This window comes from Acipenser ruthenus, chromosome 27 (genome assembly GCF_902713425.1).
Source record: "Acipenser ruthenus chromosome 27, fAciRut3.2 maternal haplotype, whole genome shotgun sequence".
Lineage (NCBI taxonomy): Eukaryota > Metazoa > Chordata > Actinopteri > Acipenseriformes > Acipenseridae > Acipenser > Acipenser ruthenus.
Window position 1 is genome coordinate 23,733,824 of NC_081215.1, and position 18,180 is coordinate 23,752,003.

The following is an 18,180-nucleotide window of genomic DNA, read 5'->3' on the forward strand; positions in this document are numbered from 1 at the left end:
ATAATAAATGCTCATTTTGCTTTATTTTTTCAATAAAAATATATTTTCAGAAAACAACCCTTTATAAAAGAAAAAACATAAAAAGCGTAACATTGCTGTAATGTACATAAAATAACTTTTATTTGAAATTGAAATGGACCCAAACCTAAAATAACATAAAATAACTTTTATTTGAAATTGAAATGGACCCAAACCTCTCTTAAGCGAAACAGTTATCATAAATGCGAATGCCGGACTCTTTGAATGCACTAGGCACTGAGTTGAGATCAGGAAATTCATCTTTCAGCCAGAACTTGACTTACGATCAACAAAGTCAGAGAAAAATACAGGGCTTTTGTGCTAAACATGAATGTACCTTTTATAACATACTTCAATTCTGAAAGCAAAAGCAAAATAGGTAAGTGGATATATATATGTGTATAAAAACAAAATTAGAGTCATTACCCTAATGTTCTGGTAATCTCTGACTCACTGCTCTCCAGCAGTTAAATGAGAACACTGGCTTCTTTTAAATGCTGCATCCCAATGAGTTGCATAATGATCAGGAATCCAAATCTATTTTTAGTCGCAAGAACATTACACTAATACTGCAGCTTAAAACTCTCTGTAATACAATGCAATAAAGTTCACTTTTTTTTAATACCCTTGAACAAACCGGTCATAAATGTATTGTTTTAATAATCATTGAGGACCATATGTGTATTTTAATATGGGTTGTTTCATTAAAGGATGAAAAATTCAGACAGAATACAAGCAAGCCAGTACTTCTGATAATCTTTGTGCTACTAAAGGTACTGCATACTCTCCTTTCAAATAAAAAATTAACAGCATCAAAATAACTGTTCTGAGCCCATCTGAGCTCATATACTGCTTCCAAGCCATACTGTACTTTAACATAACTCAGGGGTTAATTTGATCAACCAGTATCCCTCTGTAATAAACCACATCTGGATTTTACAGCATTTTATAGAAGCAGATAATCACCTTGAGGTAATCCTAGGATACCACTGATAGGTAGTTAGTGCATATAGGGTGACTCCACAGTATTGCAAACAGTTCTAAAAAAAACTGGCTTTGTTAAATTCAATGATTTTACTCGAATCTTGCAATTTATTATGCAGTATTAAATATAAGGCTACATAAACCAAATCCCATACTTTACATCAGTGGGAAAATACCCCCACATATTGTATTTGTTTCCTGTATTCGACATGTCAAATGCTTCAGTATCTCTCTGAAAAATGAACTGAGAAACCCCTGGTGCATTCCTGGAACACAACCCTGGTCAAATATCTGCGAAATATCTGCGAAACAACAGATGGCTTATAATCATTTTCCCTATATATAATACTTTATATTCTGTCAATGAAAAGCATGTTCTTAAGCAGCTATTTAGTTTGGATCCAGCAAAACTATCCAGTGTTAATGGAATTGATCATTTCTTTTTTAAAGTTCATCGCCAAATTTCAAATTTTTTACGCGTCTCTCTTATTTCTGAGATCTCTGAAGTTGGAAATCAGTATTTGTTACAGCATTATTATGAAGTTCTGATCTAAACTGCAAAAGACCAATATCTAATATATGTGCTGTTAGGAAAGCACAGATACATTGTTAAATAATCAACCAAGCCATTATTATTGATACACCAACAGTATGTTTCTGAAAATAAGCTTGACTTGGAGTTTGCCATGGCATTTTTACCAACCTTAGGATAACCCTTCTCATCTCCAGCCTTCTCTAATTGTGTGCACTGTATTCATCCGAGAGGATGTTGTTGCATATAGAGGTAAACCAATGACAGAGTGTGAACTCAAACACATAAGGCAGAATGCTGAAGCGTTAATAACTGACAGCCAGGAATAAAGTATAGATTCCGAGTTCACACATGGGAGTTCAGACATGATGTTAGTTGTCAGGGTTTCTCAGTAAACTTTATGGCTCAATTTCTTTATAAACAGCAGGGGCGGGTGAGTAATGGCAGAATGGTAGACCTGTATTTATGACGCTCATTAGGAAAATGACACATCGCAAATCAATTGTCAGGGATCCTACTAAGCCAAAGCTGCTAATTACTACATCATTAGAATGTGAATTTATCACTACAGCTTTGAGCTCACATTAACCCTAGCCCTGTGACTTTCACAACAGCAGGCATAAATCCAAATGCAATTATGACATATCTATTTGTTCTCAATATTTCTTTCATCCCCTTTGCTGAATAATTCCTGTGATCTGAAACCAAGTTCTTAAGACTTGTGCTTATTCAAAGTATACAGAGCACCTATTAAATGCTGCCTTTCATCTCACCGAACCACTTGAGATTTGATTATCAAACCCAGCTCTGTAACACCAAAGAGACCAATTGAAAGGGGCCATATCTACAATAAAACGAAGCTGGCAAATACTGACATTTTCAATGTAACAAAGTTTTAGCAGCAAGAAAGAAAGTTTATAGATTCTACAAGACCACCAGCCGACTGTCTCTGTTAGAAACAAGTACTTGTTCAGAAGTGTCCTTCTCTAAAGTTGTCACAAATTATTATTTATTTTTTTTATGTGCCTGCTATATATTCATCTTCTTGGATTGTCTTGCTGACTCATGGGATTCTTCTCGATGTTTCCATATTTTCACAACTTCCATCAGGTTAAAGTAAACATCCTTTTTTTTTTTTCTTTTTACTCCTTCCAAGTTTCTTAGCATTTTGCATGCAGTAACTATATGTCAGAAAACTGAAATTCCCTGTAAGCTATATCTGTTGTTTTAAAACTGGCTTCAGGATGTAATACACATATTTACGTGAAATGTTTTTCAGCCATTTTCATTTGCCTCAGGATAAGTGACTGGGATCAACCTGGAAAATCATGTTACTCATGTTAAAATTAAATAGATTTCCCCTAATGGCAGATTTGATGCTTATTTTCAATGGTACTGTCACCATAGTAACACTAACAGGTATCATAATACTGTGCACAGCATTATACTTTGTTTGAAATCTGCATGACAGGTCACACTGTAATTTAAATGTGAAGTGAAGAGAACAGACCCATTACACATCTGCCTCACACTGATTTCTGGCTTTCTATGTCTGACAACTAGAATAAAAACATATTTTAAAATTGAACAGCAGCATTTTAATAGCGAGACATTTTTTAATTAGGCTTCATTTTTGATTACTTTAAAAGTTAAATGGGTAATAACAAAGCCTTTAAAAAAACTTTCTTAATAATACTCATTTCTCAATTTGCCTTTTAATATAGATATTAGATATTTGCCCTTTTCATTCCTTCATTCTTCTGTTTTGTTTTCACAAAGATTGATGGTTATTAAATTGATGCAGAGTTAAGCTCACTCATGCAAATGCCTTGTCAGGCTCAAAGACAAATATTTTACGTCTCATGGCTTCCAGTGTCAATCACACAGGCAGCAGGATTAACAGACAGAACACAGAGCTTTCACATGTCAGTGCAGGAAGTATTCAGATTATCTGTATTTCAATTAAAGGTTTCATTGGGTGTACACAATTCTGTTAGTGACGTAACAGTATTTTTGTCCATACTGATTTGGTGCAGCTCAAAGATGCCAAAACACAGTATATTTTGCCCAATAATGTACAGATTCTATGTTCAGCAAGCAGGCACGGCAGTATGACAGCCTTAAAGGAATCAATTAAAATCAAGTAGTAGTTCTCTAATTGGGCCCACGTAACAGAGAGTGCATTTCGAACAATCTAGAAGCGCCTTGTCTCCAAGGATCAAACCTTTTTTCACTACCCCCATTTTTGCTTTATTGCCTTTATTCTCCTTGTGGATCAATGAATCTCTGAACCTTCCCGTCGTATACCTCATTCAGGACTTTAACCTCTAGATAATTAAGCCTGGCTGAAAGTGTCTGAGTTTTATTTATTTTCTCTTTTGAAAAACTTTTTTTTTTTTAAGTTCTGATTGTCTGGTGTCCATGGGCCTCTACTGCTTGCCCTCACATCATAATGCAGCAGAGAGGAAATCTGAACTACTGAACTGGCCTAATTTACAGATTCATCCAGATTGTACAGTCACCAAACTGATCTGTCATTGTTTGTGTGGAAAACATATAGAGATAGATTGTCTCCACTTTACAAAGAGCAGCAGTGAAAAAATAAGGTTCTTCAAATCCATTCCTGGTTTTACTATGAGTTCAATAAGACACACATGAGCTTGTTGTAGCTAATCAAGCTTGTATTAACACATGGAATGGGTGAAACTGCTATGTAATAGCTGTTTTAATTTAATGTTATGCCCTCTCTACAATCCAATATGATACTAATTAAAACATAGACAATCACATTTTACTGTTGATTTAGTGAAGATTAATAATGTATAACAGAATGTATTCCACATAAGATATTCATGAACACTGGGCCTGATGTATAAATATGTTTATAAATAAAACATCTGGTAACAAAGATACTTTGGGAAGATTTTCTGCACATTGCACGACGATCAGTTAAATCCAAAACCTAGTTCTATTGCAGGCATAACTATACCTGCATTGTAATGACAGTATGATTACAGTTACACTTATTTGACAAATATAAGAACACTGATATTTATGCAACACTGTAAGTTATAAACTATAGCAGCATAGGTCAATGCAAAGCAAGGAAAGAGCATGTAAACTATATTTTAAAAAAATGTCTTATTGTACACAAGCCCCATGATAAAGAAAACAAATTATTAGGGGCTCCCGAGTGGCGCATCCAGTAAAGGCGCTCCTCGCAGGATGTGCCCTATAGCCTGGAGATCGCTGGTTCGAATCCAGGCTATGTCACAGCTGACCGTGACCGAGAGTTCCTAGGGGGCGGCGCACAATTGGCTGAGCGCTGCCCGGGTAGGGAGGGCTTAGGTCGGCAGGGGAATCCACGGCTCACCGCGCATCAGCGACCCCTGTGGCCGATAGGGCGCCTGTGGCTCTGCAGCGGAGCCGCCAGATCTGTGTTGTCCTCCGGCACTATAGGTCTGGTAGCATTGCTGTGGATCTGCAGTGCGAAAAATGACGGCTTGGAAGGAGCACGTTTCGGAGGACGCGTGTTTCAGCCTCCGTTTCCTGAGTCGGCGGGGGGGTTGCGAGCGGTGAGCCGGGGATACAGATAATAATTGGGCATGCTAAATTGGGGTGAAAACCGGGGTAAAAATAATTGGCGACGACTAAATTTATAAAAAAAAAACAAAAAAAAAACAAAAAAAAACAAGAAAACAAATTATTAAACTTCTAAGACCCTGTATCATTAGATAAATTTTTTTATTCCTTGAAATTCAAATTCTCTCGAGTGGCACTCCACGTGGATGCGCCCTATAGCCTGGACATCGCCGGTTCGAGTCCAGGCTAGTCCTTTGCCGACCGAGGACAGGTGCTCCCAGTGGGCGGCACTCAGTTGGCCGAGCAGCGCCCAGGGGGAGGGAGGGCTAGGTCAGCCAGGGTGTCCTCTGCTCACCGCATACCAGCGACCCCTGTGGTCTGGCCGTGCACCTGCGGGCTTGCCTATAAGCTGCCCAGGGCTGCGTTGTCCTCCGACGCTGTAGCTCTGGGTGGCTGCATTGTGAGTCTGCAGTGTGTAAAGAAGCGGGCGGCTGACGGCACACGCTTTGAAGGACAGCGTGTGTTCGTCTTCGAGTCAGGGGGTGGTAGCGGTGGGCTGAGCCTAAAAATAATTTGACATTACTAAATTGAGGAGAAAACAATAAAAACAATTACCGACCATGAAATTTACAAAAAAAATTTAATAAATAAAAATAAAATTCTAAAAATTCTACTTTAGTACTGTACTATTTATAACTGGTGACTCAGGCATGGTTTAGGGTCACTCTCTCAATAACTACAGACTTGCATCCACTCCAAATTGGTATTAATCAGCCTACAATCTATAAAAATGATTAAACATGTCAATGTGGCACTGAGAAACAGAACATTTTTTATTTAGTTGTATCGGGGCATAATGTGGTTTACCTTTTATTTAGAATAAATAAGGCCCAAAGCCATCTATCATTTTGACCGACAGCTCTGAAATTTGATTTTGACAGTTTGACTGACTGACCTTATCTGCTATCCTGTTAAAACCTAAAAATGTGTGATGGGAATAGAATTGCACTGCATTGCTCCTGATTGGAACCAGATTTGTCAAAGTTCTAATATTGTATCCTGTGTACAGGAGGGTGTTCAAAATCACAGATCGACCAGAGAACTCTCACAATACATATCAACAGCAATCCTACACTGATCTAAAGCAAACTCCTGATGTCTGTTATGCTGCATTTCATTTTTGCAATTTACAGTAAGTTCTTTTGGGATGACAACTCCAATTTTCATATATAGTCTGTGTCGAGGTGTTTTAAATCTTAAATTCTAGTTGCTTACCCTAGAGAGTTGGCTAAATCATCCAAAGTGTATTTATATTTCTGAACTTGGCAGCAACGCAAAAAGGAAACTTGATCCAAAGTAGCTGAATACTAGATGGCGCTGGATCTTTATCAAATCTGGAATATGAGCACTGGTGGAAAACCCTAGGTAAGTTGGTTTTGACAGCTATAATAAGCTAGGCATCTTTATTCAAACTAAGAGACTATTACAAGTCTCAATGGACAGGTATCAATTATTAAATTATTAAAACCCTTTACCAGCCATTGCATGTCTAATTAAGCTCTGGGGTAACCTTTATAATGCAGATGATGCCTGACTGAATAATATTAATTATTCAAGTAAACTAATAAGAATGAATACCACATTAACATTGAGCCAATAAAAACAAAAAATAAATCCACAAATGTCAGATACTGTATATAATGAATACTGAGAAGTATGTCATTTCAGTCCTTATACAGTATACTAAACACATGACAGTCAAGGTCATAGCAAAGTAAATTGAAAATGGTTAGTTCCACATTCATCAGCTAGTTTAATATACCATGATTAGCATTAATCTTGGACTATCTAATGTTACAGCACTTTACGGTAGTCCAAAATAATCGGGGCCTGTGAAACCAGCCGTATATATATATATATATATATATATATATATATATATATATATAAAAAACAGTCTGACCAACAAAGGCTTTTTTTTCACTCTTCTTAATGTAATAGGAATTAAGCTGACTAAAGCTACACTTAACATTAAGAAGGGGGCTTTTATCAGGCGTTGAAGTAAGCTTAGCATTTACAATGCCTTTCAGGTGGCGTAAAGCCAGCTACTGTAATAAAGGTGTTTTGGGACCATTATAGCTGTAAGGAGAAAAGGTTAGGGATGTCTTTCAATTAATCTGGAATAACCTTTATTCATTTATATTGCGCCACCCTTTAATATTAAGTAAAAACTGAATCATACAAATTACTTGGCAATTTTGCGAAGCAGCTATGCAAAAGGACAGCTATAATCAACTCTCATGTTACTGAGAAATGTGTTTTGGGCAAATAGTGGCATATATGAATTCAGCACATCTTACAAATAGTGTGAAGGATGTCTACTACGGGTTAACTTCTCAGGCTCTTTCATAGGCATTTTCACTTCTCTGACAACATTAGGGGACAGGAATGTCAATAACAATGACCACAGTGATATAGCTACGTAGGTATGCAGAGTGGAAAGACACCAGTGTGAATTAAGGACTATCAATAAAACATGTAATGCATCAACAGTCTTTTCTTGTGCATTTCACTTGGGGGAAAAAAAAATAAATCTATAAGCAGCAACGCAATCCAGCAACTTGCAAACATTTCTGAATGCTGTCACTCCCTTACCTTGATAATTACATAAAGGGGCATTCAGAACAGAAAATAGGAGGCACTTTTTTACACAGAGAATTGAGGGTCTGGAACCAACTCCCCAGTAATGTTGTTGAAGCTGACACCCTGGGATCCTTCAAGAAGCGGCTTGATGAGATTCTGGGATCAATAAGCTACTAACAACCAAACAAGCACGATGGGTTGAATCGCCTCCTCTCGTTTGTAAACCTTCTTATGTTCTTATTTTCTTATAATATAACATAGTAATGCAACTTTAATATGAAAAAAAATTAAGCATAAAACCAAGTTTGAACAAAACGGACATCGCTTCAATTAAATTCTTTTTTAACCAATTAAAAAAAAAAAGGCTGTACTGTGGCATTTGTAACTTTTCCATCAAAGGTTATAAATCACACCTGTACCAATGTAACATTAGGGTGTCCCATCCAGGTGCACTTAAAAGCATTCAGTGATCAGTACTTTTCCATTCCCTACTCCACAAGGCTCTTTTTTTCTCTCTGGCTTATGACTAACATTTAAAAATTGCCTTGGGAGGGAAACACACACATTTCTTACCTAAAGCTAGAAGGAGTTTTGGGATCTGGCAAAAAATAAATAAATATATATATAAATAAAAGCAAACACATTTTCTGTCCTGAAACCATCCCCATACAAATAATATTAGTAAGTCTTGGTTAATCTTTTGCAGCATCCTTGGTAAGTAATTGTATTAAATAACGTATTCTATCCCAATCAACCCTTCTATTATCTCCCACATTTATGCATCCTTTATTTTCACAGGAAGACCTTGAGGTTTATAATCAAGACGATTGATTCTAAAAGTTGCCAAATCATTTTACTTAAAGTGAGTGGCAGTCATTTGGTGATGCTGTAGCTGGATTTTACAAACCACTACTCCGCATGTTTGTTAAATTAGCTATACTTGTCCACAAACATTAAGATTCATTCTTTTTGATTTGGTCCATATGCCACACTCTTCCACACACCTTTGTGACCACCAAATGGTATTTTGTATCCTACAAGAAATGTTCCTCCCAGATACAATACTGTGACATAAAGCATTCTGTAGAGATAAAGATTTTCCATGTTCTTAAAAATATATTATTTTTACCCACTGGCAGGCAGATGCATCGGAAACAAGCACGCACTGACAGCTATGAAAACCTGGAAGGTCATCAAGGAAATGAACAGTCCGTATTTCTCTAACTCTTCCCAGAAATTATTTATCAAGGGCAGCATTATAAAGATTGTTCCATCTATGCTGACTTCATTAAAAACCTGAGGCCTTTGTTTCTGCTGCAAGTAATCTTATATGCCCTCCTGGATCAGTTGATGTATGTTTCTCTATAGAAGGAAGGGATACATAAAAGGCATTGAACCACTTAAAATAGATGAAACAAAACAAATATAATGGGCCGCTGGCACTAATCCTCTGCAGTTCAACAATTTGTGCTAACTAAAATGGAGAGTAGACATGTGAAAAAGGCAAAACTGGAACTCCAGTAAACACTAAGAGACTAAAAGGGCAAAGTAAGATATTGCCCAGTTTTTTCTCAGAGATTGCAGAATTGTCCTGTTTGCATGGACTTATAATTATAAGAACATTTAAAACCAATTTGATTACTCACTTTAAAATAAAAAAATGGCAATAAAACACAGATAAATAAAAACGCTTATGTCTCCAGAACTACAATGCTGTGCATTTCCTGAAGCTACGTCCAAGTGACATGTACAATACTAACACTTAATAAACAAACCTAGAATTTACAGCCATTTAAATTGTATTTTCTGAGAACAGATTGATAGTAGGTGCAAAAAATAAAACATCAGCAACATTATAAGCTACAAAAGGTCAACTATTGCTAGGTACATCCATTCAAAGAGACTAAGATTGAAAAAGAAAAACATCAGCTATTTTTTTTAAAGGTTAAAAGTTTAAGTGCCTCAAAAAATTTAACGCAAAGACTGGAAAAATCACAAAACCCCTTAACTGGCTTACCAAACAGCTCTTGCACCTTGCCAGAGATCGTGGGTCACCGAGAGCAAGAGGAAGTCTATAGGCTATTATGAGAGAGAAAGGCATGGACTTTGGATTGGTAACTCATTTTTAAAACGTACAGCTAACCAAATAGAACCTTAATTTGTTCTTCAGTGTTACTAGTACAAGTACTGGTTTGTCTACCCTATGGAAAAAAGTATAGGCATAATCTTTTGGATTTGTGCCACCATTTTTTTTTTTTTTGTAACTTGTTAAAATATGTGCTTATCTATTGGGAAAACATATGGAGAATGTATATGAATAACTTTTAAACAATGTCATCTTTCTGCTTCTCAGGCCTTTTTTTAAACTAAGGACTGTATTGAATAAAGCACTGCATGTAATTCTGGAATATACTGTGTAGTCGCTAGTTAACCAATGTATTTTTGATTTGGTACATAACCGTAGTTGGTAAACTTAGGGCTATTAAGATCCAGCACTGTTTAAATCCCACTAACATTTAGTCAAGCAGGGTAGTTATTAAACCCTTGAGTAAGGAGCAATCAGATTCAGATAAGCCTTTGCCACAAATGGCCACATAATGCTCCTAACTGCCAATGAAAATGTTTAAACGCAATTATTTAAATATAACTACAATAGTACTACTGTACAGGGCTACTATACATGCAAAGCTTTGGCAATTGCAACTGCGTTTATACTTTCAGAATGCCATATTTTAAACTATTTTTGTTAAAAGAGAGGATATGTAACCTGAAAAAAGCGTACAAATCTATAAAGTGTGGTTCTTCATTCAAATTTCTACTGTACATTGCAAATGTCATATGCATCGATGTTACTGAAAAAAAAGACTCACTTTAAGCAAGACCCTTTCAGTTTTATTATTATTTGTTTATTTAGCAGTCGCCTTTATCCAAGGCGACTTACAGAGACTAGGGTGTGTGAACTATGCATCAGCTGCAGAGTCACTTTCAACTACGTCTCACCTGAAAGACGGAGCACAAGGACGTTAAGTGACTCTCTCAGGGTCACACAATGAGTCACTGGCTGAGGTGGGATTTGAACCGGGGACCTCCTGGTTCCAAGCCCATTTCTTTAACCACTGGACCACACAGCCTCCTTGTTAGATACATCCCTTCTACTTGAACAATTTTACATTTCACCTGATCAAATATTCAAAACCTTTGTGTCTCTGGAAAGGTAGTCCACATGTTTAGCTCTACAAATGAAAAAAAAAAATTACATTGCCCCTTCCTCTCTGCACAGCTGCATTCGAAATTCTACTTCAGTTTCTCATTTTAAAACTTCTCTCGAAACGTACCTTTTTTCAGCATCTTCTCTTCTTATGCTTCCTAGGTTTTTAAATATGAACTGAGGTTTGTTGTATCTTGTTTTTATTCTTCCACTGATTGCCAGTTTTGTTTGTATTTAAGTTAACAACGTTTATACATTTGTGGTCATTTTATTGTGTAGCGCCTTGGGACACTTCGGTGTGAATGGTGCTATATTTAAAGTAATTTGTATTGTTGTTATTATTACAAATATAATACACATACATTAATGGTGCTTGCAGATTAACAAAACCAGTCAACACTGTATACTACAAAAAAATGCATTGATCAATAGCATTGTCTTGAACCCATTGAAAAGAATGGGAGGATGACTGAAATAATGTGGAATAAGAAAGTGGTAATAAGAAAAGGGATTTCAATGTAGAAAACTGATTATGTTGAATCAGGAGGAAACAGAATGATTTTTTTGAAAGCATCAAGGTGTGCAAGTCAGCAGTGAAATAAAAATGCATCTTCCCTGTGGACTGTGCTCCGACAACACATCAATCTCAGTTATTTCACCACATCAAACTTTTCCACTGACATGGACTAGATCTGTCAAAATGATTGACCATTTTGTGTATCTATAAGCAAAGAGGATAAAAAAAGTCAATAAAGCCTAATTTCTGACATTAACTTGTAAAGCCTTACTTTCACTGCAATGCCCTTCAAAACTACTTTCCAAAGTGTCAAGGAAAAGCAACTGAGTGACTCATGTACTGCAGCTTAAAATAATAGTAGCAAAAATAATGTCATGCATTTCTTGTAACCCCTTAGTGGTGCTTACGTGAATAATGTTTTTATGTTGTTGTTGTTGTATAAGCAGCAACTAGCAACTGCTGATGTGCAGGAAACCTAATTCTAATCAGATGAACCTAAACGTCACAAAGCTTTGATTGCAAATACTTAAAACAGTCAATAGTACTAGGTAGAAGTGTGACTTTGTCCTGTGTTATCCAAGCGCTTTATTTTTTTGTTGTTGTTTGGTTTGTTTTTCATTTGATATCCAGCACACTAAACTGCAGAAATGCAATCTTTTACCTTGTGGTTGCTGGGACAACTCCTTGTATAAAAGACAGGACATGACCTGAAATTAGATTTAAAGCCTGCTAAGATTCATTTTTCATGGGTCACAAAATGCGAAATAAATCCTGGTGGGAGAAGTATAAAAAAAACCATTTTTTTCCATGAGCAAATAAGAAAAACAATATAAAACGGATTAGCTACCAAAAGAAATCTGGAACAAGTATTGGAGCTTAGACTGCTAGATAACAAAGAAAAACAAACAAGTTTGTCTAGGTGACTGGTGTACCATTCCCTGTTAAAAAATAAATAAACACTGTATGCTTTAAAATAATTACATTTGAATTATTTGGGTTACCAGACATCCCGTGCAAACTGAGATTGTCACAGTTTCAGCTTTAATTTGTTGTCCTGGTTGGAAACAGTCAAATTGTTCATTGTCCTGGTCTTGCTATTTTTTTTTTTTAATTATCAAATACAGGTTGTGTGGTTGTGTTGTGTGTTAGCACCATTCAAAAATAAAATAAACAATGATATGGATTATTTGTTTAATCATTCTGATTATGTGTATACCATGTTTTAATGGCAAGAGCTGATCTATTTTTTAAATCTGGCTTTTTGTACATTTAACACATGTTGACTAGATGACAATATAAAGAAAACAATGAGTTATTATGATCCGCAATAAATTCACCCGATGTTTAATTTTTAAACTATTATTGTGTCATACTGTTATTTTAACAGCTTCAGAGTTGCTACGGTGTCAGTGAATTGTAGAAATTGAAGATACTGTGGAAATCTGGACAGTGTGAGAAACTGAAGCTCTGACAGAAATTTCGTCAGACACTAAAATCCAAGCCGAACTCGACCAAACTCATAAAAATAATAAAATATATTCAGTATTTTCTTGAATTACATTGTTTAATGCTGACATTAGGAGAACCGTGCAGAATTGCCTACTGTAGGCATTCAATACACGTAGGTCTATTAATTAAATTAGCGAAGTGCACCCCCAGTGATTTCTTCCACAGCAATATGTAATAATCTAAAACATGCTATATTAAAAACCAGAGCAATCCATCAATAACTGCCATCTTTCAATATGCCTTGCAGGATACTGTAAACATCCGGTTCACACACCATATAAATGAACTGAGTTCACTTGAAAACTGCACTGGGAACACAAATTAAAAAAGAAAAAGGACTAAAAAAATAAATAAATAAATAAATCTTTAGTTTGAACTGGGTCGCAGATAAGTGTGAACAGCAAGCACGTTGATACATTGTTATAAACGAAACAAACCAGACTGAGTCTGTTTGAAACTGACCCAGTGTAAATGCAGCCTAAAGAAAATAATTTCTACTGCAGCCTAGCAGCAAAGAACAGTGGTGCAGTTTCAAAGAAGAGTCAAGGTTTGTATTGTTCTCCAAGGGATTCAACCAATTCAAATCAGCCCAATTAAAAACTGGTAACTAGTTGAATGGCTAGAACACAATACTGACTTTATTATGAATAACCCTGCATGCTGCAAGGCAAGTATTATACCTCTGTGGCTATTATCTTTTTACGGATATCCTTCACTAAATAGAGAGGTCCCTTGGTCCTGCTTTAGAGGATTTAATTATAGACGCAATGAGATTCTAAGAAACAAGTTTTTATCTAGAAAGGAATATCCAATAAGTCCCAAAGTGAATACAGAGGGGGGTTCGTATTTTCAATCACTGTGCCTCCCTTTTGCATAGCTTTCTTGGTCGCTAGTGGCCCACCACAAAGTGGACGCAGCAAATAAAACTTAAACAAATCCACTCTGGACTTACTGCTGTGCATTTTAAGATTTTAAGAGCTCTGAACACTCTTGTCACTGTGAAGAAAAAAGGTAATTTTCAATTAATAAGGCCATCGACCGAGGAAAAACATATCTATACAGCTAACTATTATTGTGTTTCTTATCCACTGAGGGTTGAATTTGAGCCTGTGAGACTAAAGAACTGTGCCCACCCCCACCCCCAAACAGCATGACACTCCGATGAATGTGTAATATAGTAAAGCTGCAATGATTGGTTCCACTACATATATTTTCAATTGCAACCATACAGTAACAACACCACTGGGACTTATAGAAGAGGAAGAGCAGAAGAATGAAATTGTATCAAAGGAAACTGAACTGCTGAAAGGAGCATGTTCACAGCCTAACTCCGGCCCACTTGCTTTGCTTCTTGCACCTTCATTTGCAATAATATCAGAAAGGCCATTGGCAGCCATGGTGTTGAGATGCTGTAGTTCTTCAAGTTAACGTCCAAGTAAAAACAGATGGTTGGATTTGCATGACCAATTTCAAAGTAGTCCCAGGTACAATTAGTATTGTTATGTATTTGCAGACAGTACCTGCAGCCTATGAATACAGCAACCCTGACACAGTTTCTTAGATTCATTTTCCTTAGGAACTGCAGACAAGTAAGAAGCTATCTGTGGCTGAGGTTGCTAACTGTACATTTTGTAGCACAGAGGAATTACAGTAGGCTCTGATTTATACCTTCAGACAGATTTAAAATTTTGACCAGAGAAGCGTGGGGCAATGTGCTCTCCTTTGACTCCACTGTCACTTTTTGACAACCCTATTAAAGCTCAAGATGTTTCTCGCTCTGAGCTCATTCCAGCTCTTAATATGGAGTTTATACGTAGCTTAGAAGGTAAGGCTTTGAATATCGCTACAGACAATGCATTCTGACTGAACTCAACCTGTTAAAATTGCACACACAGTTCAAATACAAAATAACGTCCCAAAATAAACAACATTAAGCTGAAAATATGGTTTCCAAAGGACAAGACTCACAAAATAGCCCACATCTTCAGGAAAAGGGCTGAAGATGAATTTATAAACTGTTTTGTAGATGCAAATGGTATGCTACAAGATATCTTCATTCATCACAAACATCTTGGTGTCCTATCATGCCACAATAAACTAAAGATGTAAGTTTGATTTGCACATATAACTATCTTAGCTGTCAAATGTATCTCCTCTGAAGCAGTATCATGGAAATGCTTTTTATGCACTTAATATTACATATTATATTAGACAAAGGTGATGGCCCTATAGTATCAGTCCTCAGTACTTGGTGAAAATCCATGTGTAACTCAGTATATTTAGAACCCAGTCATAGAACACTTTCTATTGATTATCACATGCACAGATTGTTATCTAGTCAATGTTATACTGCCAAGACTAGTACCTCAGCAGCAAATGTACATTAACGTTTACTGGGTCATAACCGGAAAGAAAAAAATGGTGAGAATCAGGCTTTTTTTTTTTTTACACTTATTTTCTTGGAATCATCATTGCTTAACATATTTCAATTTGTTTAATTGCTTTTCAAATCCAAAAATGAATGAATGAATGAATAAATGAATGAACGAATGGAGTTTTCTATATCCTATCACTTTCAATCAGCTCCTGAGAGCATCAGCTGGTGCAATTATACACAGAATAAGTGCTGTTCTGAGTGAAGACCTACAATCACAGTCGACGGGGCCTTGAGGTGAAACTGGCTTTACAATTACGAGGAAGCTTCTGATTGTCTTTTTTTTTTTTCTAAGCAATCTTGACAGGCTTTACTATTATTACATCATCCATTGGTAGCAACTACAGGTACAGTACAGCGTAGTGATAATCCAGGTGCTGGCACGCTGTGGCATGTGCCCTCAGTTCTAGGCATAAATGGTAGTTCTGCACATCCCTCTGCAATTCTGCAGTGTAGATCGCCTGATCAAAATGCTTACAATAAAGTTATTTTAAAAAACTGCTAGCCCGCTTTCCACATGGTATTGTACTGTAGTAAAACATGATCATTTGAAAGGCACATATGCATAACCTTGTTTTTCTGTTAAATCAAAAGAGGCATTTTTAGTCTCAATTACAAGGTTTACGCTTTCATGCCACCTAGTGGCTTCTGTTTGTAAAACTGCTCCAGGGTTGTGGAAAAGGTCTGCAAGATAGAGGGAACCTGCACACTACTATTTATAAATGTTGGGGGACACTCCTCGAATAAGTGAGCAGATTAGACGAAGGTATTCTGAACAGTAAAAAATAAGATATGCATTTAAGCATTATAAATTGAAATATATACAGCTCCCGATGAACACAAATCGTGTACTACCTCATCTAAAGTAACATTAGGCATGTCAAGATTAGTGCTTTGTGGTCTGGGAAACCAGCAGGCAGTGTTTCTAATTTTATTTTAAATACAACCATTAACTGTTTCACTCGTACTCTCCTTTAGTTTTTACTTTAGTTTGACAATGAGGCCCCCTGCTGGAAATGAGGTGTCATGTACATGTACTCTGACCTGCTGTGTGCAATCTGTCCTGTCTGACTAGTCAAATAAAAATGAATCCTAAGATTATTTTTAAGACTATTTTCTAACTATGTAATACATCTGACAAGCACTGTATTATCCTGTCTGAAGGTTTAAACTAGGAGTTTTGATTAGTAATGAACGTGAAACGTGAAGACTCCCACACTGTATTGGACTGTACATCTAATCTCCCATGCACTTTAATGCAATGCTTTAGTTGTGTGTTTCCTATTGTTCATTGTTGTCTGTCTGCTTTTATCTGGCATCAGTGCAGACTGTAGCTTTGAAAGTAGTTCACAGAAACAGAACAGATTTTTTTTTTTTTTTATAAACAGGTAATGTGATCAACTGATAAGGTTCAGTTACAAATGGTAGCTTTTATGCAGAAAGCGCTGTCAGGGTCCTGTTATATAACCCAGAGGTGCGCTTGGTTTGACAGAGGGATACAGACTGCATAGTTTTATGAATCTGAGATTTATAGTGTATGAAGACTTTGTGGCAACATTATCCACATTTTAAAAAATGACCTAATCTCAGTACATACAGTACACATTAACTTAAGCAGTAAAAAAAAAAAAAAAAAAAAAACTTGCAGTATTTTTTTAATTAAGGTTTTATAGTCCTAAGCAATAAAATTAAGCAAGAAATGAAATAAAATTGTTTAACAATTGGTTTTTGAAATAATATTTGTGCTTTATTTTTCAATATATTTCACTTCCAAATGTAAAAATTTGGATGTTTTACACAACAGTTATTAGAGTAATTGAATGGGCAGCAGTGTGGAGTAGTGGTTAGGGCTCTGGACTCTTGACCGGAAGGTTGTGGGTTCAATCCCCAGCTAGGGGACTGCTGCTGTACCCTTGAGCAAGGTACTTTACCTAGATTGCTCCAGTAAAAACCCAACTGTATAAATGGGTAATTGTATGTAAAATAATGTGATATCTGTATAATGTGAAATAATGTGTAATGTGATATCTTGTAACAATTGTAAGTCGTCCTGGATAAGGGCGTCTGCTAAGAAATAAATAATAATAATAACTGAAAAATGAAAGTGTTGAGAAGAATTGAGAAGTAGTGCAAACATAATGACATCACAAGTGGTCATTATTATTAGAGCCTTTTGCATTTGGGGCACCTCTGTATAATACACATCTATAACACTGTTTAGTCAGATCAGGTTAAATAGCTTGTATATAGGACGTACACAATCCGGACCATTTACTTGCAAAGTGGAATTCTCAGCATATATCAGAAGTTAAAAAGAGATTCAAGACCAGTCTAGAGCAAAACCAGTATAGTTCAGTACAGTACCTTCTGGTGGCTCTTCCCTCAGATAAGGTGGCACCTCTTCATTGTTTATGTTGTCTGTTTCTGAAGTTACATCTTCCAGTGTGTCCGATTCTGTGTTGGTTCCCTACAGAGAAACAAACAGGAGGTAAACTATAAAAAAAGGTCATACTTCCATACAGATAAGAGATAAATAAGCTCCCACAAACCAGTGCATGGTTACATCTCTTTTTTCATGATCCAATATTTTATTTTTTTAAGGTCAGCGTATGAAGCAAGTAAATGTGGGATTTTCAAATAATTTCCCCCAAGTCGTTAAATTCTGTTCTGCATTGTACAAACTGGCTTTTTGGTACAAACTAAATGAACTTTGTTCCTGTAAAGCAAAATTGCAATAGGATTTCCATCAGAGA

The 18,180-nt window shown here is 36.3% G+C and overlaps 1 protein-coding gene across 1 annotated transcript in view; it reads right to left on the reverse strand.

Moving 5' to 3' along the window:
* LOC117432366 (transmembrane protein 263) overlaps nt 1–18,180 on the reverse strand; it is a 46,136-nt gene that overhangs the window by 26,344 nt on the left and 1,612 nt on the right. The window contains exon 2 of the mRNA XM_034054174.3: nt 17,792–17,894. Coding sequence (XP_033910065.1) covers nt 17,792–17,894 — 103 coding nt within the window. The remainder of the gene's footprint in view (nt 1–17,791; nt 17,895–18,180) is intronic.